At 36.7% G+C, this 21,458-nt stretch overlaps 1 protein-coding gene across 1 annotated transcript; it reads right to left on the bottom strand.

The window, feature by feature from the left end:
- Window positions 1–1,424: 1,424 nt before the first annotated feature.
- On the bottom strand, window positions 1,425–5,190 carry LOC145108168 (calcium-dependent protein kinase 10-like). Its single transcript, XM_079045172.1, has 7 exons — window positions 4,351–5,190; window positions 3,680–3,823; window positions 3,443–3,595; window positions 3,238–3,353; window positions 2,621–2,788; window positions 2,296–2,526; window positions 1,425–1,882 (listed from the first exon to the last, which is right to left on the bottom strand). Exons 1-7 carry the CDS (start codon window positions 5,006–5,008, stop codon window positions 1,709–1,711), a joined length of 1,644 nt encoding a protein of 547 aa, XP_078901298.1. The 5' UTR covers window positions 5,009–5,190; the 3' UTR covers window positions 1,425–1,708.
- Window positions 5,191–21,458: the final 16,268 nt, after the last annotated feature.

Raw genomic sequence — 21,458 nt, 5'->3', positions numbered from 1 at the left:
TCTAAGTGTTAGTTTTCATATATTAAAGTGTATTATTTATTTTGTCATTGTTTGTGTATTGTGTAATTGTTATACGTAGCCCACTTGATAGCCTAGATTGTTATTTACCCCACTATTTTGTATGAAGCCCATTTATCTTGTACCTTGTTTCTAACTGTTGAGAATGTCAACACGTGATCATGGAAAATATTTGTTTGTAACATTGAGCATTATATACATAAAGTCGAATGTGAGCGTGAGATTATAGATTATGGCTTTTGGTAAATCCGTGAGAAAATGTATGGAATAAAATTATGGGTTTATGAAGAAAAAGTAAAATTCTCATACAACTATTCATAAATTCTCAAAGACGGCATACCAAAACCTCCACTCATCTCATGTTTGGAAGTAATGACTTTAACCCCTAACCCATCTTCACAACTGGAAAATCTCCACCTCCATTTGTGGAGAAGGGATTCATTAAAAGCCTTAAGACTACCATTGCCAAGCCCTCCTCTATCCAAAGCAACAATCACAACATCCAACTTGATTCAAGTAATTTTCTTGCCAATGTCGTTGTCTTCACAAAAAAATTTGATCTCAAAGCCTCCGATAAAGAATGAACCAATTCTGGCATTCTAAAAGACATAATGAATACCAAACGATCTCAACACCGACTTAATCAAAGTATACCGGCCTCCAAACAACAATAAATGGATCGGTATCTTCAACACGTGAGTTGCGCAAGAGAGTCGACATTGGTATCTTCAACTCCAATATGAAACAATCTTGCTTTATGCAAATTTATTTTCAAACCAGAAATAAGATAAAATCACCTCAAAATATAAATAAGGTTGTCTACTCCTTAAATTAAATATGTTATAAATAAGGTTGTCTACTCCTTAAATTAAATATGTTGGATTGAGTTTGAAAATTTTCAAACTATTTGTATAACCCAAACTGTCAAACACCAGCTCAGCCTTAATCTCACATATTGTTAGCTTTAGTTATATTTCCATGAATTTAAGCAAACCGCTACATAAATCAAACAAATATTTTGGTTTCCAAATAATTAACGTGGTCCATATAGTATTACATTTAGAAATATGCCCTTTTACTAATTTGTCCACCGGACCCATTCGAAGTTTATGCTCATTGAAATATTAAATAACAAACTGTAAAATTAACCAACTTAGGAAGTTGGGCCTATGCTAGTCAAATCTGACCCATAAGGTCATCCATAACGACTAGCAAGGATTTGTAATTTTGTATCACTATCACTAATTCACTATCACATTAAAATTTTCAATTTCATAATAAAAGGCTAGCATACTAACAATTGAAAATACGTTACATTCTAAAAAGTTTACAGAAAAGTTTTATAATTACTTGAATAATATATTAACAACAATTCCCTTTTAGAGATAAACTGAAACATTCAATCATTCAAACAAACAAATTTCTTTCACTTCACATTATCAACACAATTGTAACAAAAGCCAAAATGTTGAAAAACACAAAAGTTAAAAACTTCAGAAATAAGAGCGCTATCAGCCATGAAACAGCACAAAGACACTGGTTACAATATACATCAGGGATATATAAATATATACAACTTAACAAAAGCCGAATCCACAATCCTTTAGCAAAGAACTCCTCTAAATCCCGATAAGCAAACCCCTTTCAATCCACAGAAACAAAATGAAAGAATATTATGAACTTCATAAACTCAAACTATAACGGATTGACCGGTCAACCCATCCTCAAGTCTCAATGATCCGTCCTTCATCAAGTTAACACTTATGCTCTTGAATCTTTCTCTTGAGTATTGTCGTGATGCTTTCCTCCAATCTGTTCCCGCTTTCATCATTGCCACAAATTCATCGTAACTAATTTGACCATCCTAAGAACAACGTTTGACCAACCGTTAGAATTCAAAAAAAAATGTTAGATTATGGAGTGTTTGGGTGCGTGGAATGTTTCGAATGAATGGAATCTGTCAAAAGAATTGGAATCTAAGTGCATATTTGGTTGGTGAATTCTAAAGAAATTGGAATCTCGAACTCCATCCCATGGCGTCTTCGGTTACCAATATAACGGAATTGATCACTTTGAAAGAATCATAGGGAACCGAATTCTGTCCATTTGGCAACCAAACACGCCATGCGATGGAATCTCAAATTCTAACTATGTTGGATTCCTCCACTTTTTATAAACCAATCATGCAAGTAGTATACTAGCCTAAAAATTTCTACATCAACTAAATCCATCACAATTTTCATTTTCTATCCATGTGGGACAAGTTATCACACATACCTTATCCGTATCAACTTCTTTCATGATCTCATTAAGTACGTCCATGTCTGCTTGACCCGACTCATCTGCCAACACTTGTTCTAGCTCATTAAGCTCAATAAAACCACTTCCATCTTTATCAAAAAACATAAACGCTCTACGAAAATGCTCATCATTCTCCATCTTTTGCAAGTGAATTGTCACCGCTACAAACTCTCCATATTCAAGTACTCCATTGCCATCAACATCAGCCTTACAAATGAACAAACGAGATACATTTTAGCACCAAATCTTAATATTCCACGACATTATTCGTATATATACAAATTCGGTAAAGAATATATACCACGTCCATGAGCAATTTGATCTCGGGTTCAGCCAATTGGGATCCAACTTTCTTTAATCCGGCCCGGAGTTCATCAAATGTAACTTTCCCATCACCATCCGAGTCCATTAATGTAAACATGTCTTTAATAACTTCGACTTCTTCGATTGACAAATGTTCTGCAATCACCTACACCATCCAATGAACAAAACAAGATGTCACACATAAAGGCAGATGTGACTGTGTCTAGCTGATGTGGATGAGATTAGACTCGACTCAGTGAGTCTTAGATTCTCTCTCCAACATATATAGAAACAGATGAGACCGTGTCTAGCTGATGTAGATGAGATTAGACTTGACTCAGTGAGTCATAGATTCTCTCTCCAACATATATAGAGACAAATGTGACTGTGTCTAGCTGATGTAGATGAGATTAGTCTTGACACTTTGGGTAATAGATTCTCTCTCCAACATATATAAAGACAGATGAGACTGTGTCTAGCTGATGTGGATGAGATTAGACTCGACTCTGTGAGTCTTAAATTCTCTCTCCAACATATATAAAGACAGATGAGACTTGTGTCTATCTGATGTGGGACACTGACACTAAATAACCATCAAGAACAATGTGCACTTACCCTCAATGCTTTCTTTTTGAACCGATTCATCACGGAGAACTGCTTGAGCCTTGTCCTCACAATATCTCCCAATGGAACATTTGAAGCTTTCTTTTCATTCACGATCCATGGATGTTCTACAAGAAAGGAGAAAACGTAAGATAAAGTTATGTTAACCTTGAATTTGATGGTCAAATGGTCAAACGAACAAACATTACAAACTTACCTAAAACTTGTTGGGAAGTTAAACGTTTCTTGGGATCCGGCTCTAACATCTGCTTAACAAGACTTTTAGCATTTTCAGAAATTTGAGGCCACGGTTCCCTCTTGAAATCAATAACCCCTCGTAGAATTGACAACGCAACACCTTGTTCCGTTTCTAAAATCAAACGAAAAAAGATCAACAAAAATTAGCAAATGACAAAATTGAATCTTATTTTTGTGTTTTTAGTATTATTAATACCTGCCCAAAAGGGAGGGACCCCACATAACAATATATAAAGAATAACTCCAGCACTCCATATATCAACCTCTGGTCCATAATTTCGCCTTAGAACCTCAGGTGCCATGTAGTATGGACTACCCACAATTTCTGAAAATTTCTGACCTGAAAATAGAGGAAGTATACAAAAAGTCAAATAGTCAACTCTGAAGCCATAGAATATTCCAAAGCTATGTCTTCATCACAAGTTTGATTCAGAAAATCCGGGTGCACCATGGATCGAACCCATGACTTGTTGGTCAAAAAGTAGCAGCTTGTCAGTGACTTGGTCTTGCCCCAAATTACGTCTTCTTACTTTGACTAATTTATATGAAGACGACATCGAAATGGAATCTAACCAATCAAAACCACCTAATCCATCATCATTCAGATCCTTTTGAAAATACTTTATCACATCAAACTTTTAGGGCTCTGATTTGGGAATTTTCGAATAAATATAATCAAATCAAAGAATTAAGGAGAGATCAAGATCTTTGGAGTTAGATCTGAAGATTTCAACACCCAATTGATAAAGATTGAAACTTTGGATTCTTAAGATGCGATTTGATATAATTCGACACTAACCCAGAAAAAATAAATTGGGATTATTGAAGTAGTTAAAGGAACTGTAATTAAGAACAAATATGAAATACCTGGCTTGAAGAATACAGAAAGTCCGAAATCGATGGCTTTTAGAGGAGAATTTTCTTTCTTATTCGCAAACAAAAAGTTCTCCGGTTTCAAGTCTCGATGAATTACCCCATGTTCATGGCACATCTTGACCACCTCCGCCACCGTCTTCGCGATTCCGGCCGCCGCACGTTCACTATAATGCCCTCTAGCAACGATTCTGTCAAACAGCTCTCCACCCTCGCACAGCTCCATCACCAAATGAACAGCTTCATGATCCTCATATGTAGCACGAAGCTTCACTATATTTGGGTGCTCCGGCAAGGTTGACATAATCGCGACCTCTCGCCGGACGTCCTCCACGTCGACGGCGGTTCGGAGTTTTTTCTTGGAGATTGATTTACACGCGAAAGCTTGTTTTGTTTCTCTATCGGTGCAGAGGTACGTGACTCCAAACTCTCCCCGACCCAGCTCCCGGCCGAGTATGTACTTGTCGGAAATTCGGGTCCGGTGGTGGGCGAGTTGTCCGAAGTCATTCAAAACCCGGATCGGTACCGGAGATTCGGCGTATGGATTGGGTCTTTGTTTGAAGTTCTTTTTCTTGCCCGGTGGAGTCTGAGGTGGTTGGTAGTGTTGGGGTTTCGGATTATCGGGTCTTAGACAGGTGGTGCAGTTGCCCATGGTGGTGGTAGGTTTTAATGGCAACCGTCGTGGTGGTGGTGGTGGTGGTTGTTGGGAAATATAGTTATGATCGCCGGAAAATCAAGATTTGAAGAGCCGGGCATTTCACGGCATATGGAAAATGAGACCGAAGGAAAGACGCGGGGTAAGGGAAGGAAAAGGAAGTTTTCTTTTCGCTTAAAGTCAAATGTATTGTTCTATTATATTTATTAATAATTAATAATAGAATTTACAAAATTATTCTATTCATTTTATTTTATTAACCATGTTTTTATTTTATATTTTTGTAATTTATAGTATCGTATAACGCCTGTCATAAAAGAAAGTTACATATTTTTATTGAATTATTTTACAAGCACGATTGTTGATTATAAAAAATTTTAATTGTCTATATAATCTATATTTTGTTAATAAGAATAACTTTTTTGATTTAGTAATTTTAATTTTAATTAATAAACTTTACTTATTTTTTTGCTTATTGTGGATAAATGTTTTGCCAATATTAATATATTTTCCTGAATTGTAAAGTAATTAGAATATTGTAACAGAAATAATAAAATAAATGTAAGAGTATAGTTGCATTTATTCCTTGAAATTTGAACATAAAAAATTAAATATCATTTTAAAATAAATATTATATACATTGTTTAGGAATAGTTATAATATGAATCTTGTCATGAAATGGATCTTAAAATGGTGTCAGGTATCCTTTGCAGACCTTACGACAGTACATGATTTTATAGATTATGCGTCAAACTGGGGCAATTGCCCGAAAAAAAAGCGAAGATTATTGGGGATTTGTTATGGATACTTATGGAGTATTTGGAAGGCAAAAAATGACAGATTATTCAACAACACGAGGATGCAACCAACAAAAGTGGCGGATATCATCATATCTACAATGTATACGTGGGTCAAATACAGGGGGAAAACAGAGACGATTAATTGGGCGGACTGGTGTACTAACCCTTTTATAGGGTTGTAGCTATCTTTTTTTTTGCGTTTGTTTCTTTTACTTGTTGTATCTCCTAGCTCCTTGCTGGGTTGTTTACCATGTTTTTCTTTAATATATATGTCTCTTATTTGTCGGTTCAATATATATATATATATATATATATATATATATATATATATATATATATATATATATATGAATCTTGTCTGGTTATAGTTAAACAATTTTCAAGAGTTTTTAGTTTTTAGTATCTAAGAAAAAATAAAAAAAAAATTGTTCGACGAGAAGAGCATATAGCTTTTAACTTAAACAAAAAAAAGTTCAAATGCTAAAGCCACTTAAGTAGCATTTAAATTATATTTTTGCAAATTGACTTAATTTCCTTTTTAAAATTATGTTTCAACTTTATATTTTACAAATATGTCATTTTATGTAATTTTACATGTTTTAAAAACTTACAATTGTTTTTGTCGAATATTCATATACAAATTAAAACTACAGTTTTCAACTAATTTTGCCAAACACATATAATGTTAATATTTTGATAAAATCTTCAATACAAAAACTACTATTATACCCAAAGGCCATATATTCCTACATAACATGTGCTAAAAAATAACTTTTAAATGTTCGACATGTGGGATTTGTTCGGCACTTCTTATAGAATATAGCTTGAAATCAGGATCTGAAATAACTTAAGGGTTGTTTGGTAGCCTTTTAATTGTAAAATTAAGAGACAACCTCTTAAACTTTTAGATTCAGTGTGTTTGGTTACGTATGAATAAAAGCCTCTTAATCTTTTAAAAACCTCTTAGTTTCAGACATGAATGTGTATCTAAATAAAAAAGACTTACATTTCCCTCTTTTTCCCTCATACACACGCCTCCGTAAAAAACATACCCACCTTTCACTAAATCATCCTCCGGTCTCCTCCCACCTCCAACCAACTCCAACGCCTCCCACTTCCACCCATCGTCAACCTCGTAGGAATACACTATCAGAAATTAAGATACAAACTCGACAAATACAAAGAAAATTATATATATATGATTATGTTATTGAAGATTAAACAAAAAACACAATGAAGGTTAACGTGGTTCACATGATCAATTTGATCAAGCTATGTCCACAGACAAACTAGAGATATTTTTATTGATATTGAAATGTTATAAAAAATTGATGTATTTACTATGGTTATTTGGAAAGTTTCATAGAGTTTGGAAGTCATATGAGGAGAACACCTAAACGGGTAAATATTGTAACGTCCTAAATTCCAGAATAAAATTTTCATTTTTAAAATAGAATAAACACCTTTTTTTTATTAAAGTTACATTCGAGTCTACCAATTGTTCATAAGCCATAATTTAAAATCAGAGTTATAAGGAAGACAATGCGAAATCTCAAATCATAAAACTGTCGATATGTGTGTACAGTCTCGCCTTCGCAATCCGATAAGTACCTGAAAAAAACATTCAATCTACAACTGTAAGTACAAAGCTAAGCGAGTTCCCCAAAATAAATCATATAACACATCATAATAATCTGTTATGGGTTATCAGCAACCCTGGGACTATCAGCAGTCCTAAATATCACATACAACACAACAATACAAATATATATATATATATATATATATATATATATATATATATATATATATATATATATATATATATATATAGGTTATTAACAACATTTAGACTATCAGTAGTCATATGGGCTCACAGCAGCCCTATGGTTAATCACCAACCCTTTAGGTTATCAGCAACTCAACGGACTGTCAGCTGTCCTAGAGTTATCAGCAACTCAGATACATGTATAACAATAATCAGCAAATAAGACTCAGCTAGTCTATCATGCACACCACTGTGACATAGGTAATACAGTGAGAAGACTGACCTGAATGAAGAGTTGAAATCCAATACTCAAAGTCCCAAATAATCAGCTACACGAACCTCCTAAACAATCACAAGCTAAAACTCGGACTATAGCTTAACACCTCTCAAAGTTTGACCAAAAGTCAAACTGGTCAAAAAGTCAACAGTCAATGATCAAAGTCTACTGCCAAAAGTAAACATAGTTGGTCACCACGACATGGAAATCCCTCGACAAAACAGTCGCGAAGAATCCACTCGTGATGTCGTGGTAAGCAGGTTGCAAAGTCGTGGGAACTGTCCAGAAACCACTTAATAGATTAAGCCCTTAATCCATGAAGCCACACACTCATCCCTTCCAAAATACTTCCAAATGTTCATAATCTTCATAAAAAATTTTGCTTTATGGGCATGCATGTCCAATGCATGTCTTGACTTGGTTAGGACAAAAATTGTGAAAATAAAGTCAAAATCTTATATAAGGAACCAAGACTCATCCAAACTTCAGATCTTGCACACCAAACCTCAAAGAGACCCCAACGATACATAAAGTTGCCAACTTTATTGAATCCAATTACTCAAACTACCCCAAACATGAGGAACAAAGCATAAAAGCCTAGATCTAGAATCATGACACAAAAACATTGGAACTTGAGGACTTACAATGGTCTAGAATATATGCTCCAATGTGGTGAGGGAACTTGTTTGTTGAATCCATGCACCAAAAACACCTTCTTCTTCTCCAAGGAATTAAAAACAACACCAAAAGCTCATAAATTGATGAAAAGGGGAGAGGGGAGGCTCAAAGCGGTGAAAGGGAGGCTATGGTTTCATTTAGGAAGGTTGGAGGCTGAAGAGGATGACCTAACCTTGAAGTTAGAGGCTTTAAATACGGAAGAAACCTAAAATATCATGGGCTTGGGCTGCCATAACCACCATGTCGTGGAACACTACATGCCACGTCGTGGTACTTACTAGAAACACACGATCATAAAAAACCATGCCACGTCGTGCGTATCCATACACCACGTTGTGGACAATAATTATGTAACACCTGGTTCTTGGTACGTATTCTTTTATCAAATCTTTAAATGTTTAGCATTTTGGGTCTTGGAATCGGCGAGTTGAAGGACCAACTCGCCGAGTAGAAGCGGGATGGGACGCGGGGTTTAAGTGATGTACTGTCGGGTCCCCGGACTCGGCGAGTAGACCCTGTTTGGACAAAAACCCTAATCCAGGGGTGTGCACCCTATTTAAACACCTTAACTCGGCCTCCTTCGTCCCATTTACTCCCAGAAGACCCCCATAGCAAACCCTAGCCGTTATTGAAGAGTTTTAAGGCATTTAGAGTGATCTTGGTGATTTTGTGGTTCAAGGAAGAAGGAAAAGCTTGAAGGATCAAGAGGAGGCTAGAGGGATTCAGTTGTGAGCATCATTTGCAGTCTTCAGAAGGTATAAAGTCTATACCTTGCTCTTTCATTTGTTAGATCCCTCTTTGGGAAGATTTAGGGCTTTTATGAGCCATTTTGGTAGCCAACCATGTTTGAAAACGTGGTTGGGGGTTTGAGCTTCTGAATGACATCATTCAAAGAGTCACTAGGCAGATTTGGGTTGCTTTTGCACCCATGAAAGGTTCCATGTGCCATATGAGCTTGTTTTATGTCCTTTTAAGCTCAAAGTCCCATGCAAGCACGTAAAGGTTGTAACTTTACGTGTTAGATCGATTGTAGAAGCTTGGATCTATCTTTTGATCAAAGGATGTACATCAGAAAGCAAAGATTTAGGGTATGGACGTGACCAACTCGGCGAGTCCACTATTGAACTCGGCGAGTCTAAGGGTTTTGCCCTTTCTGTTGAGGGTCAAAAGAACCCAGTTGAGTGTGGAAAGGTTTTAAGGGGGTCCCAGGGAGTGACCCAACGTTCTGGACTAAGCCATTGTGCTGGAAGTTCATGGGACTCGGCGAGTGCATGAACGGACTCGGCGAGTCCAAGGCAATCTCCTTAGAACTCGGCGAGTTGTTCATCAACTCGGCGAGTTGAGGACAGATCTGGTTCATCAGATAAAGGCCAACTCGACGAGTTGTTCATCAACTCAGCGAGTCGGATGAGTTTTCATGGGGCGCTCGAATGAGAGAAGAACTCGTTGAGTTGATGGCCCAACTCGACGAGTAGGGTCACGGATGAGGACGAGTAGAGAGTGAGGGACTCGGCGAGTTGACGGCCCAACTCGGCGAGTCGGGTCAACTGGAAGTTGACTTTGACTTTGACTTTGACTTGACTTGGTTGGGGGTAAATGGTCATTTTACCCTAAGTATAGAGATCAGTTTCTAACTGAGTGTTTATGGGGTTTGTAGCCGGAGGATTTCCGGAGCAGCAGCGGACGGAGGTTTCCCGCACAGATTATCAGCAGCCACTTGTACGAGGTGAGTTACCTTCCAGTAGGGGTGGGTCTACGGCCACAATGCCGGCCCACCATTGAGAAGTATTTAGAAGATGATTGTCTTTGTGATATTCATCTTGGTATGGTTATGTGTTTGGTTAAGAGTTATATCTGTATGATATGTTACGTGCATGGTAGGGATAGTTTCCCTGATAGTGGTCCTTAGGACCGAGGGGTAGGTCAGTACCCGGATATGCCTGACTGTATGCTTATATCTTGTATTGTATGTTAGTGGTAGGGGGTGGAATAGTCCCCAGTTACCGGTTGAAAGATACCGATGAATGGTTACCGGTTGAAAGATACCGAAGAATGGTTACCGGTTGAAAGATACCGATGAATGGTTACCGGTTGAAAGATACCGATGATATAGTATGGTATGTGGTATGATGGGGGAACTCACTAAGCTTTGTGCTTACGGTTTCAGTTTTGGTTTCAGGTACCTCTTCGTCTAAGGGGAAGGAGCCGGCGGCGTAGCATGACATCACACACACACATGATTTTCCGCATGGTGTTCTCTGGGATTGTACTCTGATATGACATTTGTTTATGTTGTGGGTTTTAAACATGATACTTGGTTTTTTTTGAGATGAAGTGTTTATACAATATTTTCTAATAAATGTTTTATGAATTAATTAATCAAAAATGAAATTTTTGGGCTTGAATTTTGGGATGTTACAAATTATCCTTAAAAACCAAACCTTGACTCCTTCAAATCACCACTGATCCATCCTACAAAACGGGTGTTACAACTCTCCCCCACTTAAATTAGATTTCTTTCTCAATATATGTCCTTCAACTTACTATTGAAACACCCTCCAAATCCCTTGTGGTTTTTGTTTATGAGTCCACTCACTGCTTGCACAATCTGATGCCATTTTAAATGCCAGAATCCATAGCTACAACGCATGGATTTATAAACCCCGACGCACATGCGAAACCCGAGCAGAACTCCCAAAAGTCAAAATCACGTCCGCTACAACACCGAAACAATGCTCTATGCAGACACTTCCTTGAAACCCAAAAGTTAATTCGATCATTAGCGATAAATGTGTGACTTGATGAAGAATGAATGCCAACACATCACGACTAATCGATATCGAAAAGAGTTGACTCCCTTGTCCATAACTTGAAAACTCCAAGATCATATATGTATTTCAAGCATGCAAGGTCACCCTCATACATCAACCATGCCGACCAAAAACTCATAAATCTGATCCAACCAAGACCTCCCCGACCTTACGTCATCCCACTGATAACTGAAGAATAGAATCCACTACCAATTGTTGAGGTTGAGAATCTCGCATATAGTCGTAAGGGTGAAATATAACCAAGCAAGTGCTAAACTAGCCTACACATCCACTCGGTTCTAAAAGTGTTTTATCTAAACATGGAAATAACTAAGCAAACAACAACGAGTTTGATCAGCCTATCCCAAATTAACAAATCAAGACCAAAAGACCATAATTACACACTTGACTTCCAGGTAAGACATAACTAACCAAGTGCTCCCACGAGCGTAACCATGGCCAATACAAAATCTCGCATGGCATTCAAGCGCCCAAAACAGCTCATGTGCACAACCACCGGCCAAGACATCCAAGTGACTTATAACCACCCACATCACTCGTAACTTAACTCACACAAAACCTTTCTTATAACACGAATCCACTAAGGAGAAACCCAAAAATTAAATGCTAATATACAACCATGACTTTTCCAACAAGTCAACATCCTACAACTGCCCGACCTAACCTCCTTGTCACTGAGCCACCGGTGACAACACTATACTTCTAAAACACTCGTCTATGCCTCATGACTAACAAAAAAACACACGAGTCTCCACTACATAACTATCAACCCTACTCACATAAGTGAAATCCACAATGGCTCACGACACATCGTGACGCCATCCAACAATTGGGATAAGAATCTCACGGTTCCCCACTGTTCTTGCCATCACCCAACCACAGATATGAAGACTTTCGATCAACACCTAGTGGGCCTATATTCATACTACCGTTACCCCACTATCTTGCAGGAACCCAGTCAACATCCCACTCAACACTTACCAAAACTACAGGAGCCATACCATTCTGCAACATGAAAATCTTCCACAGTCCATACTGCCACCAACACATCATCAGACGAAACATGACCACACACAACCAAAAAACAAGATAAATAGTTGAACGCTTTCTCCAACTTGAAAACACAACATTTCACACTACTAGGAGAAACCATAATTCTCCTCAGACCGACTGTGTTCCTTCTTTAACATAACCTTACCCACAGAGTGAAGTACCAGTGAATCAAACGAAACGATGAGTCTCAACCGCTAATAGATACATTCTTCTAACTGATGGGTTTTGAGCACTACATCATTCCTATAGTGTACATGCAAACCCTAAAGATTTAGATCTAGTTTGTCTAATGAACATGCAATAATCATCCAAAGCTCATAAACCCTAGATCTAGCATATGTATATCGAAATTAACATGTAAGAACAGATCTAGATGAATACCTCTTATAGAATGACTTGAATATCGTTTCCTTGGAGCTTAGAGTCACAAATGTCATTCCTCTAATGGTTTACAAACACCACAAGCAATAGGATGATATTGGAAAGAGGAAAGGAGCACCAAAACCGTCCAAGATCTCTACTAGAAGATTTAGCCACGTTTTTGGGATCCCTAGGGGTTTATTTATACTTGTGTGGGCTGCTAGGGTTTCAGGAGAAACCCTAATTCTCTGCTTAAGCCTTAAGCAACCCATGGAACCTTTCTAGAAGGCCCTTGGACGAAAATAATATGGGCTTCCCATAGATTTCGTCCAACTCCCTTCCCTTTAGGAATACATAGCCCATAATGCAATTATCTTATAATTACAATATTAGTCCCCCCAAGTCTAATTAATCTCTTTTGGCCACAAAATTAATTTCTTAATTAATTCTTGTCCAATATTAATTAAACTTTATGATTTCTCTATTAATATATTATTCATATAATATATTAATAAACCATAATTAACCTCTTTCTTCATAAATCATCCTATCTAGTTGCTTTGATGAAGGCAACCCAAAAGGACCATGCACAACCGGATCAAATACTTACCAAATATAGTTACAGGCTTAGACACTAATCCAACAGTCTCCCACTTGGATAAGTCTAGTAACTATAAATGCAAGTATTACCCGATTAGCAATCGTAGCTCTCAAAGACGCTGTCAAACTCTGATCTTATCAGTAACCTGTCCTTTAGATAAGGGATCATATATTCCTCTATTCTAGATATCGTATGAACTGAGACATGGATTTTAATCATACTCTCTGTTCACGTGTTGTTTCCCGATTTCCGATTTATGACGACTGACAACAGACTACAATTGAACACATCAACTCAGTCCCGGCTTGGCCAAGCGCTTAGGGTGTCATCACTAAATCATCGAGGGGCCCACATATATCGCTTTTATCCCACTTTGGGTAAAAGGAACGGATAAACTTTGACTCGAATGCTCGCTTGTACCTACTCATCAAATCACACACAACAACATGTTTTATAACACCAAGTTACTGGTGTGTTTACATATTATCAATGTGCAACCGACTTGCAGAATACAACTCACACGTCTCGGTTTCAAGAATATAAGATATTATCGTCTCACTAATCACTCGTGATAAAATCCATGAAGCGATCCAAGTGAGCGTGGGTTTAATCCAATACTCTAATCTTATAGCAGCACTTCATGAACTCTGCAGCAAACTTGTGCTATGTCTAAACGCTTTAGTCAATCTACAGACGGATTCATGACAGTCTTCTTTCATACCTACTTCCAAAGTATGAGCGACTGTGGAGGGTTTGAATAATCTTATTATTCGGGAAGTCAAAACATGCAAAGTCAAACACAAGAATAATACTAATCCTATATGGCCCCAAAATTTTGAGTAAAAATAAAACACCTTTTATTTAATCACCATATTGATTACTCATTATTTGTTGTTTCGGTTAATCAACTTCTTACTTGAATTATAACAACAGTTATCCCATGCACCAACCATGCACACTATGTTTATCTATGGTCTTTACTTTGTGAAATAGATCAAATGAACACATTTCCAATGATGCTCATTTCACAATTCTTAATCCTAAACAATTAGTGTAAGAATACAAAATTCTCGCCACTACTAGAATATGTTAGATTCTAACATTTTATGCAACGGTCCTTTCGTAATATCACAGCGCCAAAGTCACCAAGACTTTGCCAATGAAATTACAAAGTGCTCTATGGGAGATTGTAACAAAACAATTCCATAGTCATGAAGTCTCACATTCAAAGTACATTCCTTTGAACATCCTTCTTGCATAGAAGTTTCTAATCTAGACATAGATTCTTAACGTCCAACTCCCAACAAGGAAACATTTCCATATTTGCCATATGACAACTCATTCTAAATAGAATCTTATCTATTCATAATAATGCCAATATGGTCCGTCCATGACTATACTTCCAATTGTTCGCAAGCGACCAATCCTTGGCGAACCTTAGATTGTCCTTGACAGTTGTTTAATTATTTTAGTCAAATCCGGTTCTATTCCCTTTTTCCCTCTAAATGCCCTAGGCATTTGGAAAATTTTAAAACGGTCGAATATTACAGCATATGCAATCGATCCTATACCCGAAGCGTATGGGATACGATTCATAATAAAAAACGTGATACTTTACCAGTTTCTTGCTATAATATTGCCATAATATTTCTATTTGCTGTGTTCTCAAAATTCGAACTATGAAGAGGGATGTCGTAATCATAATCGAACTTTGAGAATGCAATTAATAAATATATCATTGACTAAATTCAATTAAAATTTCTCGATCTAAGCTTTTAGATTGGAAACGAAGTATAACATTCTCTCGCTTAATTATAACAAAAACAACTTTTCAACCCCTGCAACTTTGCAAAGTGAAACTTTTGTTTTTCTATAATTAATATTGCCAACTTGCAACACTTAAAATAATAATAATCATGCTCCCACTAACATGATGATTATATCCATTCCAACATAACATTTATACTCCCACTAGCTTTGACACGTATTCAGAAAACAGTTGGACTTCTAGAAGACAATTCTTATTGACTTCCAAAGTTCATATTTCCAATACGATGTGTTTCGATAAGCCTTTATCTTAGCTTCTCAAACTCACACACCTTTCCTTAGACAGCTCACATGTGTGTCTAAACTAATTCAGAACTTGTATTACTAAGTCCCAAATGTTCAGACTAATTGCCAAATCTCACAATTCGATCTATGAAGAGGGATGTCGTAATCATAATCGAATTTGAGAATGCAATTTACATAATCGCTATCTCCTTAAAATCTCTCTTAGTGAAAGCGTTTCCTCACAATCATTTTCATGAAGAAGAGAAACCTTACGACACTTAGATCTTATGGTGCATGTGTTCCTATCCATCCAAATTCATCATAACCATAATCATAAGATAATGTTCATGACAAATCCAAACTCTTATGGACAGAACTTGTTCATACTTAATTTCTTGCCATCAAGGGTCCCACCATTGCTTCCAAGTTATTTAGCAGCTCACTTATGCCAGTCAATGTACTTTCATTGAACAAGGTCTTTGCCCTTATGCAGTCAATTGAGAACTCGTAGAACTCATATGCATAAGTAACTTTACTGGAATGACATAGAAATAAAATTTTGTCAACACGATAGGTTACAAACATCAAGTCGTGTGTTAGTGTTTAATAGATTTACTCTTGACTAGTTCTTGAAACTTTTCAAGATCTTTAGACTCCCACTGACCTCTTGACATATTAGATTCTCTTATCAAGAAACATTTCGTGATAAAACAAATATCCAAGAATTAGTGTGTGTCTTTATCAAGACAAACCACTACACACACTTGGTCTTAGTTGGTCTTTGTCTTATCCAAGACATCACAATTTACCAATTTCAAATGTGCAAGAGTAAGAAAACAATTTTCTACTTCACATTTGATGAGTGTGTTAGATCTTCTTAAGATGTGTCACTCAATTCACAATCTTGGAGTATGACTCTAAGACTTGATTTTGGAACGAAGTATGACTCATCCTTTTGATTTAACCATTTCAACAATTTCTGATTCCTCTTCTTAGCCATACTAGTGCACTAAGATGTCCTTAGAGGATCAATTGTGATATGGCTCTTAATCATTAAGACGATCATAAAACACGATACAAAAGTACTCTCCCTTCTTCTTAGATTGGAGAAACTTTTATCTTTCTGCCTTCATTGATTCTACTTATTCGTTCTACCATTCATTGAAACTTTTCAATGATTCAGAATTACACTTAATCTTGTAAGTATAACCACATTTACTAGACTTTTAGTAAATCATGACGAATAATGTTATTATTATTTATGGTGGACTTGACTAGTGCACAACATTGTGTACTAGTTCCTTTAGTCCTTCACTTGACTCACATACTTATGTGAACAAACAATTAGTCTTAATTACCTAAGTACCAAGATTTTCATACATCACACAATACAAGTCGTATGATTCCAAGTTTATGTCCAATTGAAACTTGGGCGATGAGAATCTTTCCTTACTTAGAAAATTATGACATTACCATAAATAACATAACTAAGAATCACATCCATTTCAACATTGCTAATAAAAGAAATACACAAACATCAATTTTTTCATACATGTCATTGCAAGGATAAATAAATAAGACAAAATCAAAATTTATTTTATTACGGAAAAATTTGTCCTTACAACGCAACTCAATTGAAAAACTATGTTATTACATTTCTTAGAAATCTATCCTAACTCTAAAGTAGCAACTCAAAAATTCCGATCTTCGAATCCATGCGATCGAAATCCATTTCTTCACGATCAGAATCAACAGGCTTCTTCCTTTAAGCTTCATCTCTTTTCTTCGATTCTACAAAACATCAAAAATGTAATCTTATCACATAATGTATCAAGAATAAAAAATAGGGACTTATAGAGTTAGTTAATGGATTTTACCTGAAGTGGAGCCATATTTCTTGAATCTTCCATCTCTTAGATCTCTCAGGTAAACAGGGCAGCTTCGTCTCCAATGCCGCTTCTCTTGGCAATAAAAGCAAATTAACTCTTTTGGAACAGCACACGGAACTTCCTTAGACTTTGCCTTTCTCTTATGATCAAACTTTTCGACCATGGCATGCCTTTCGTTGCTATTGCCTATGTCCATGGAGGTTTGGAAGGCAGATCCACCAATCAACTTTGCTTCTCCGGTGCACCAAATCATTGCTGATTCAGCAACAACAAGCAAATACATGAGATCGATGAGGGTCATGTCGTGGTCTATCATATAGAACTCTCTTACGAACTCACTATATTAGTCAGGAAGCGATTGAAGAACCCAATCAACATCTAGCTTCTTACAGACAACGACTCCCAACATTCTTAACCTATCAATGTGCGACTTCATCTCTAAGACGTGTGCTCACACTGACTTTCCTTCTTCATGTTTACTTGCCAAAAGGGCTTGAGTGAGCTTGAATTTTTCAAGCCTTTGAACTTGTGGGTTAGGGAGAACAATAGGAGGAGGTGGAGGAAGTGAAGCATGATCTCTTGTTCCTCGATCGAATCGTGGAATATCATCTTCATGTAGAGAGCTTGTTCCAAGGGATTTGGGAAGACCATAGTTGTCATACTTTGACATCTACAAAACGGGAGAAAATTCAAGTTAGTTGATTGATTGAGTCCTTAATAAAACAGTCAAATGAGATATTAAGGCTAGGACCCAACACAATACTCTACAACTTGGGAGAGGAATGTCGTAACCCAAGAACATTTGAAGATAAGTGAATGACGATTCACTAATTTTCCACCATGAAAAACAAAAAAGAGATTAAGTTTTAAATGTATTGAAAACTCCTAGATCCTTTGAGATTCATTGAACTTTTCAATGGCATGTTTAAATCTCGATATGCCCCTCGATTTGTGACTGGGATGCCGAGGATCACAAAACAGGGTGTGAATAACCATGCAAACTTACATGGTTCCCCCAATGTTATAGTCACCTATTCAATGTGTCGGTTAACCACACACGCTCCACCGAACTATGAGAAACATCGAGTCACCCTTCGCTACCTTGGCTTAGAACCCATTTAGTGTGCCGGTTAACCACACACGCTCCACTAACGTCTTAGCAAGGGTAGAAAGTGTAATTTCATGGAATTGCATCCAATTCACTTTTGCCTAAAGTAACTAAGATTGGGAATTTTGTAAAAACATTTAGTTACTTTATAATTCATTATACTTTTAATGGAAAGGGTTTGCCCTATCCTACCCGTTCGGCTAACGACCCTCCACCAATCAAGGAAGCGGTGGGTGAGAGTGGACACCCATTAAACATCCATTTTATAGGCCATAACCTTATACTCCCCTTATAGATCAGCTTCGTGAATGAGGTCTACTAACGGTAAGACTAGCATTTAAGTTATACATATATAATATTAGCCTTTTAATTTTATATATAGTATAAGGGTGTATTTTACACTTTTAAATACTATGTGGTCTAAATTAATAAATTACACTTTTAATATAATTAAATGTAAACCATATCACTATGGATTTATTAACTCTCTTTTAATTATACATTTAATTAATCTAATAAAACCATAAGGGTGCAATTTGAACTTTTTCAACATTAGGGTTTTAGAATTTAACATTTTAAAATTAAACTTTTAATCAAAATTTAAATTCCAAAACTTGAGGGCAAGTTTTGAAACCTTTCAAAACAATTAGGTTTAACTATTCAAATTTCAAAACTAAAACTATTAAGTTCAAATTTAAACTATAAAACTTAAGGGTGTAAATTGAAACTTTTCAATGTAATTAGGTTAAATATTTGACTTATAATAATCCTATATTATCCATATTTAACCAAATCCATCAATTTTGATGAAGATAATCATTCCAAACTTAACAAATCGGATTTAGGCAAGAAAAACGAGTTTTGACAATTATCCTCAACAAAATCTGGCAAAAAAATCGAAAATCCCGGCAACAGAACAGGAAAATCGTCGAGTTGGGCTCAGAACTCGTTGAGTTCACCTAACTCGTCGAGTTCATATAGAACTCGTCGAGTTCATGCTCCAGACAGCAAAAAATTTCGATTTCCTGATCTTTTACAGTTCACAATTGCATCAATTCATTATACAAACAGCCTAGTCTCTGATATCGCTGATGGGTTTTGAGCACTACATCATTCCTATGGTGTACATGCAAACCCTAAAGCTTTGGATCTAGTTTGTCTAATGAACATGCAATAATCATCCAAAGCTCATAAACCCTATATCTAGCATATGTATATCGAAATTAACATGTAAGACCAGATCTAGATGAATACCTCTTATAGAATGACTTGAATCTCGTTTCCTTGGAGCTTAGAGTCACAAAAGTCACTCCTCTAATGGTTTACAAACACCACAAGCAAGAGGATGATATTGGAAAGTGGAAAGGAGCACCAAAACCGTCCAAGATCTCTACTAGAAGACTTAGCCACGTTTTTGGGATCCCTAGGGGTTTATCTATACTTGTGTGGGCTGCTAGGGTTTCAGGAGAAACCCCAATTCTCTGCTTAAGCCTTAAGCAACCCATGGAACCTTTCTAGAGGGTCCTTGGACGAAAATCATATGGGCTTCCCATAGATTTCGTCCAACTCCCTTCCCTTTAGGAATTCATAGCCCATAATGCAATTATCTTATAATTACAATATTAGTCCCCCAAGTCTAATTAATCTCTTTTGGCCACAAAATTAATTTCTTAATTAATTCTTGTCCAATATTAATTAAACTCTATGATTTCTCTATTAATATATTATTCATATAATATATTAATAAACCATAATTAACCTCTTTCTTCATAAATTATCCTATCTAGTTGCTTTGATGAAGGCAACCCAAAAGGACCATGCACAACCAAATCAAATACTTACCAAATATAGTTACGGGCTTAGACACTAATCCAACACTAACAACCAAAACAAGATGCCACACTTTAATGAAGCTAAACAGATCCCACCAATGAGCAAATAGACAATTAAAACTTCCAAATTCGGAGAAAAATTCCAACATTATCCAGAAATGTTGCCAAAACCCTGATCGAATCAGTCCAAATACCAAGCCAGCCGACGCGACCTGCCAAAAACTTAACTTTGCGTAGCCACCAACTCAAACCCACTAAGAACAACAATTCCGTAACCAAGCAATTGAAACCACACCTACATAGAGACCAAAATATACGTCTTACATAAGCTGACGTAGGTTTGACGCATTAATTGCACCTTTAACTAGTATTGCATGGAAACCCTCAACCGAATCCCGGATGTTGATGAGGAATGAAATGACCAATCGATCGGAAATGGATCGAAAACTCAACCCAAAGATCCCACGCATACTAAACAAATCCCACACAAAAATACTATTACCGGACTCTGAGGTCGGTCAACAATTTCCCATCTCAACCAAAGATAACAAAACCATATCGTGGGCTAACCATGTTTTCTATAACCAATATACAATTTGAGTGGATCAACGCTCCTCTATCAAGATCCTTGGAGCTTCCAAAAGGAACTACATACCACATCAAGTTCCTTACCCATCAGCTTCCAGCTACGAGGACATCACATGTGTCCTTGAAGACATAATCCTAACAGAAACTTGCTCTGCACCAATGATCTGACCAACCCTTAAATTCTTCGTGGCCATGGAGGACTCTGATGGATCCTTGAGAAACACAATGAGAAACTTCCTAACCATAAACACTTCGATGGCAGCCCACTTCCTTCCCCTATACAATAATAAAATCGAACCAAAATCCAGTTTACCTGAACCATAGATTCCTCTGACCTATTGTGATGAAACCATATAATATGGACCGACCGATGATCCTCCAAGCAGAATACCCAGTTCTCCCCCACTTAAGGTTCAAACCATTATCAAATATCGTCTACAACATCAAAGCCTCCGACCAGCTCAACCAGAAACATACCAACCTTGACTCTCAGAATGCATAATACAATAAAAGATGATACTTTGAATAATAATTAGCCAATCATAGTAAAACTCCAAATCTTATATGGAGACTTGAAACCTCCTGCAACATTATCGCCACAAGCTTAGTG

This window comes from Lactuca virosa, chromosome 4 (assembly GCF_052849685.1).
Source record: "Lactuca virosa cultivar CGN04683 chromosome 4, Lactuca_virosa_CGN04683_v6, whole genome shotgun sequence".
Lineage (NCBI taxonomy): Eukaryota > Viridiplantae > Streptophyta > Magnoliopsida > Asterales > Asteraceae > Lactuca > Lactuca virosa.
This window is presented reverse-complemented; position numbering and strand designations above follow the sequence as displayed.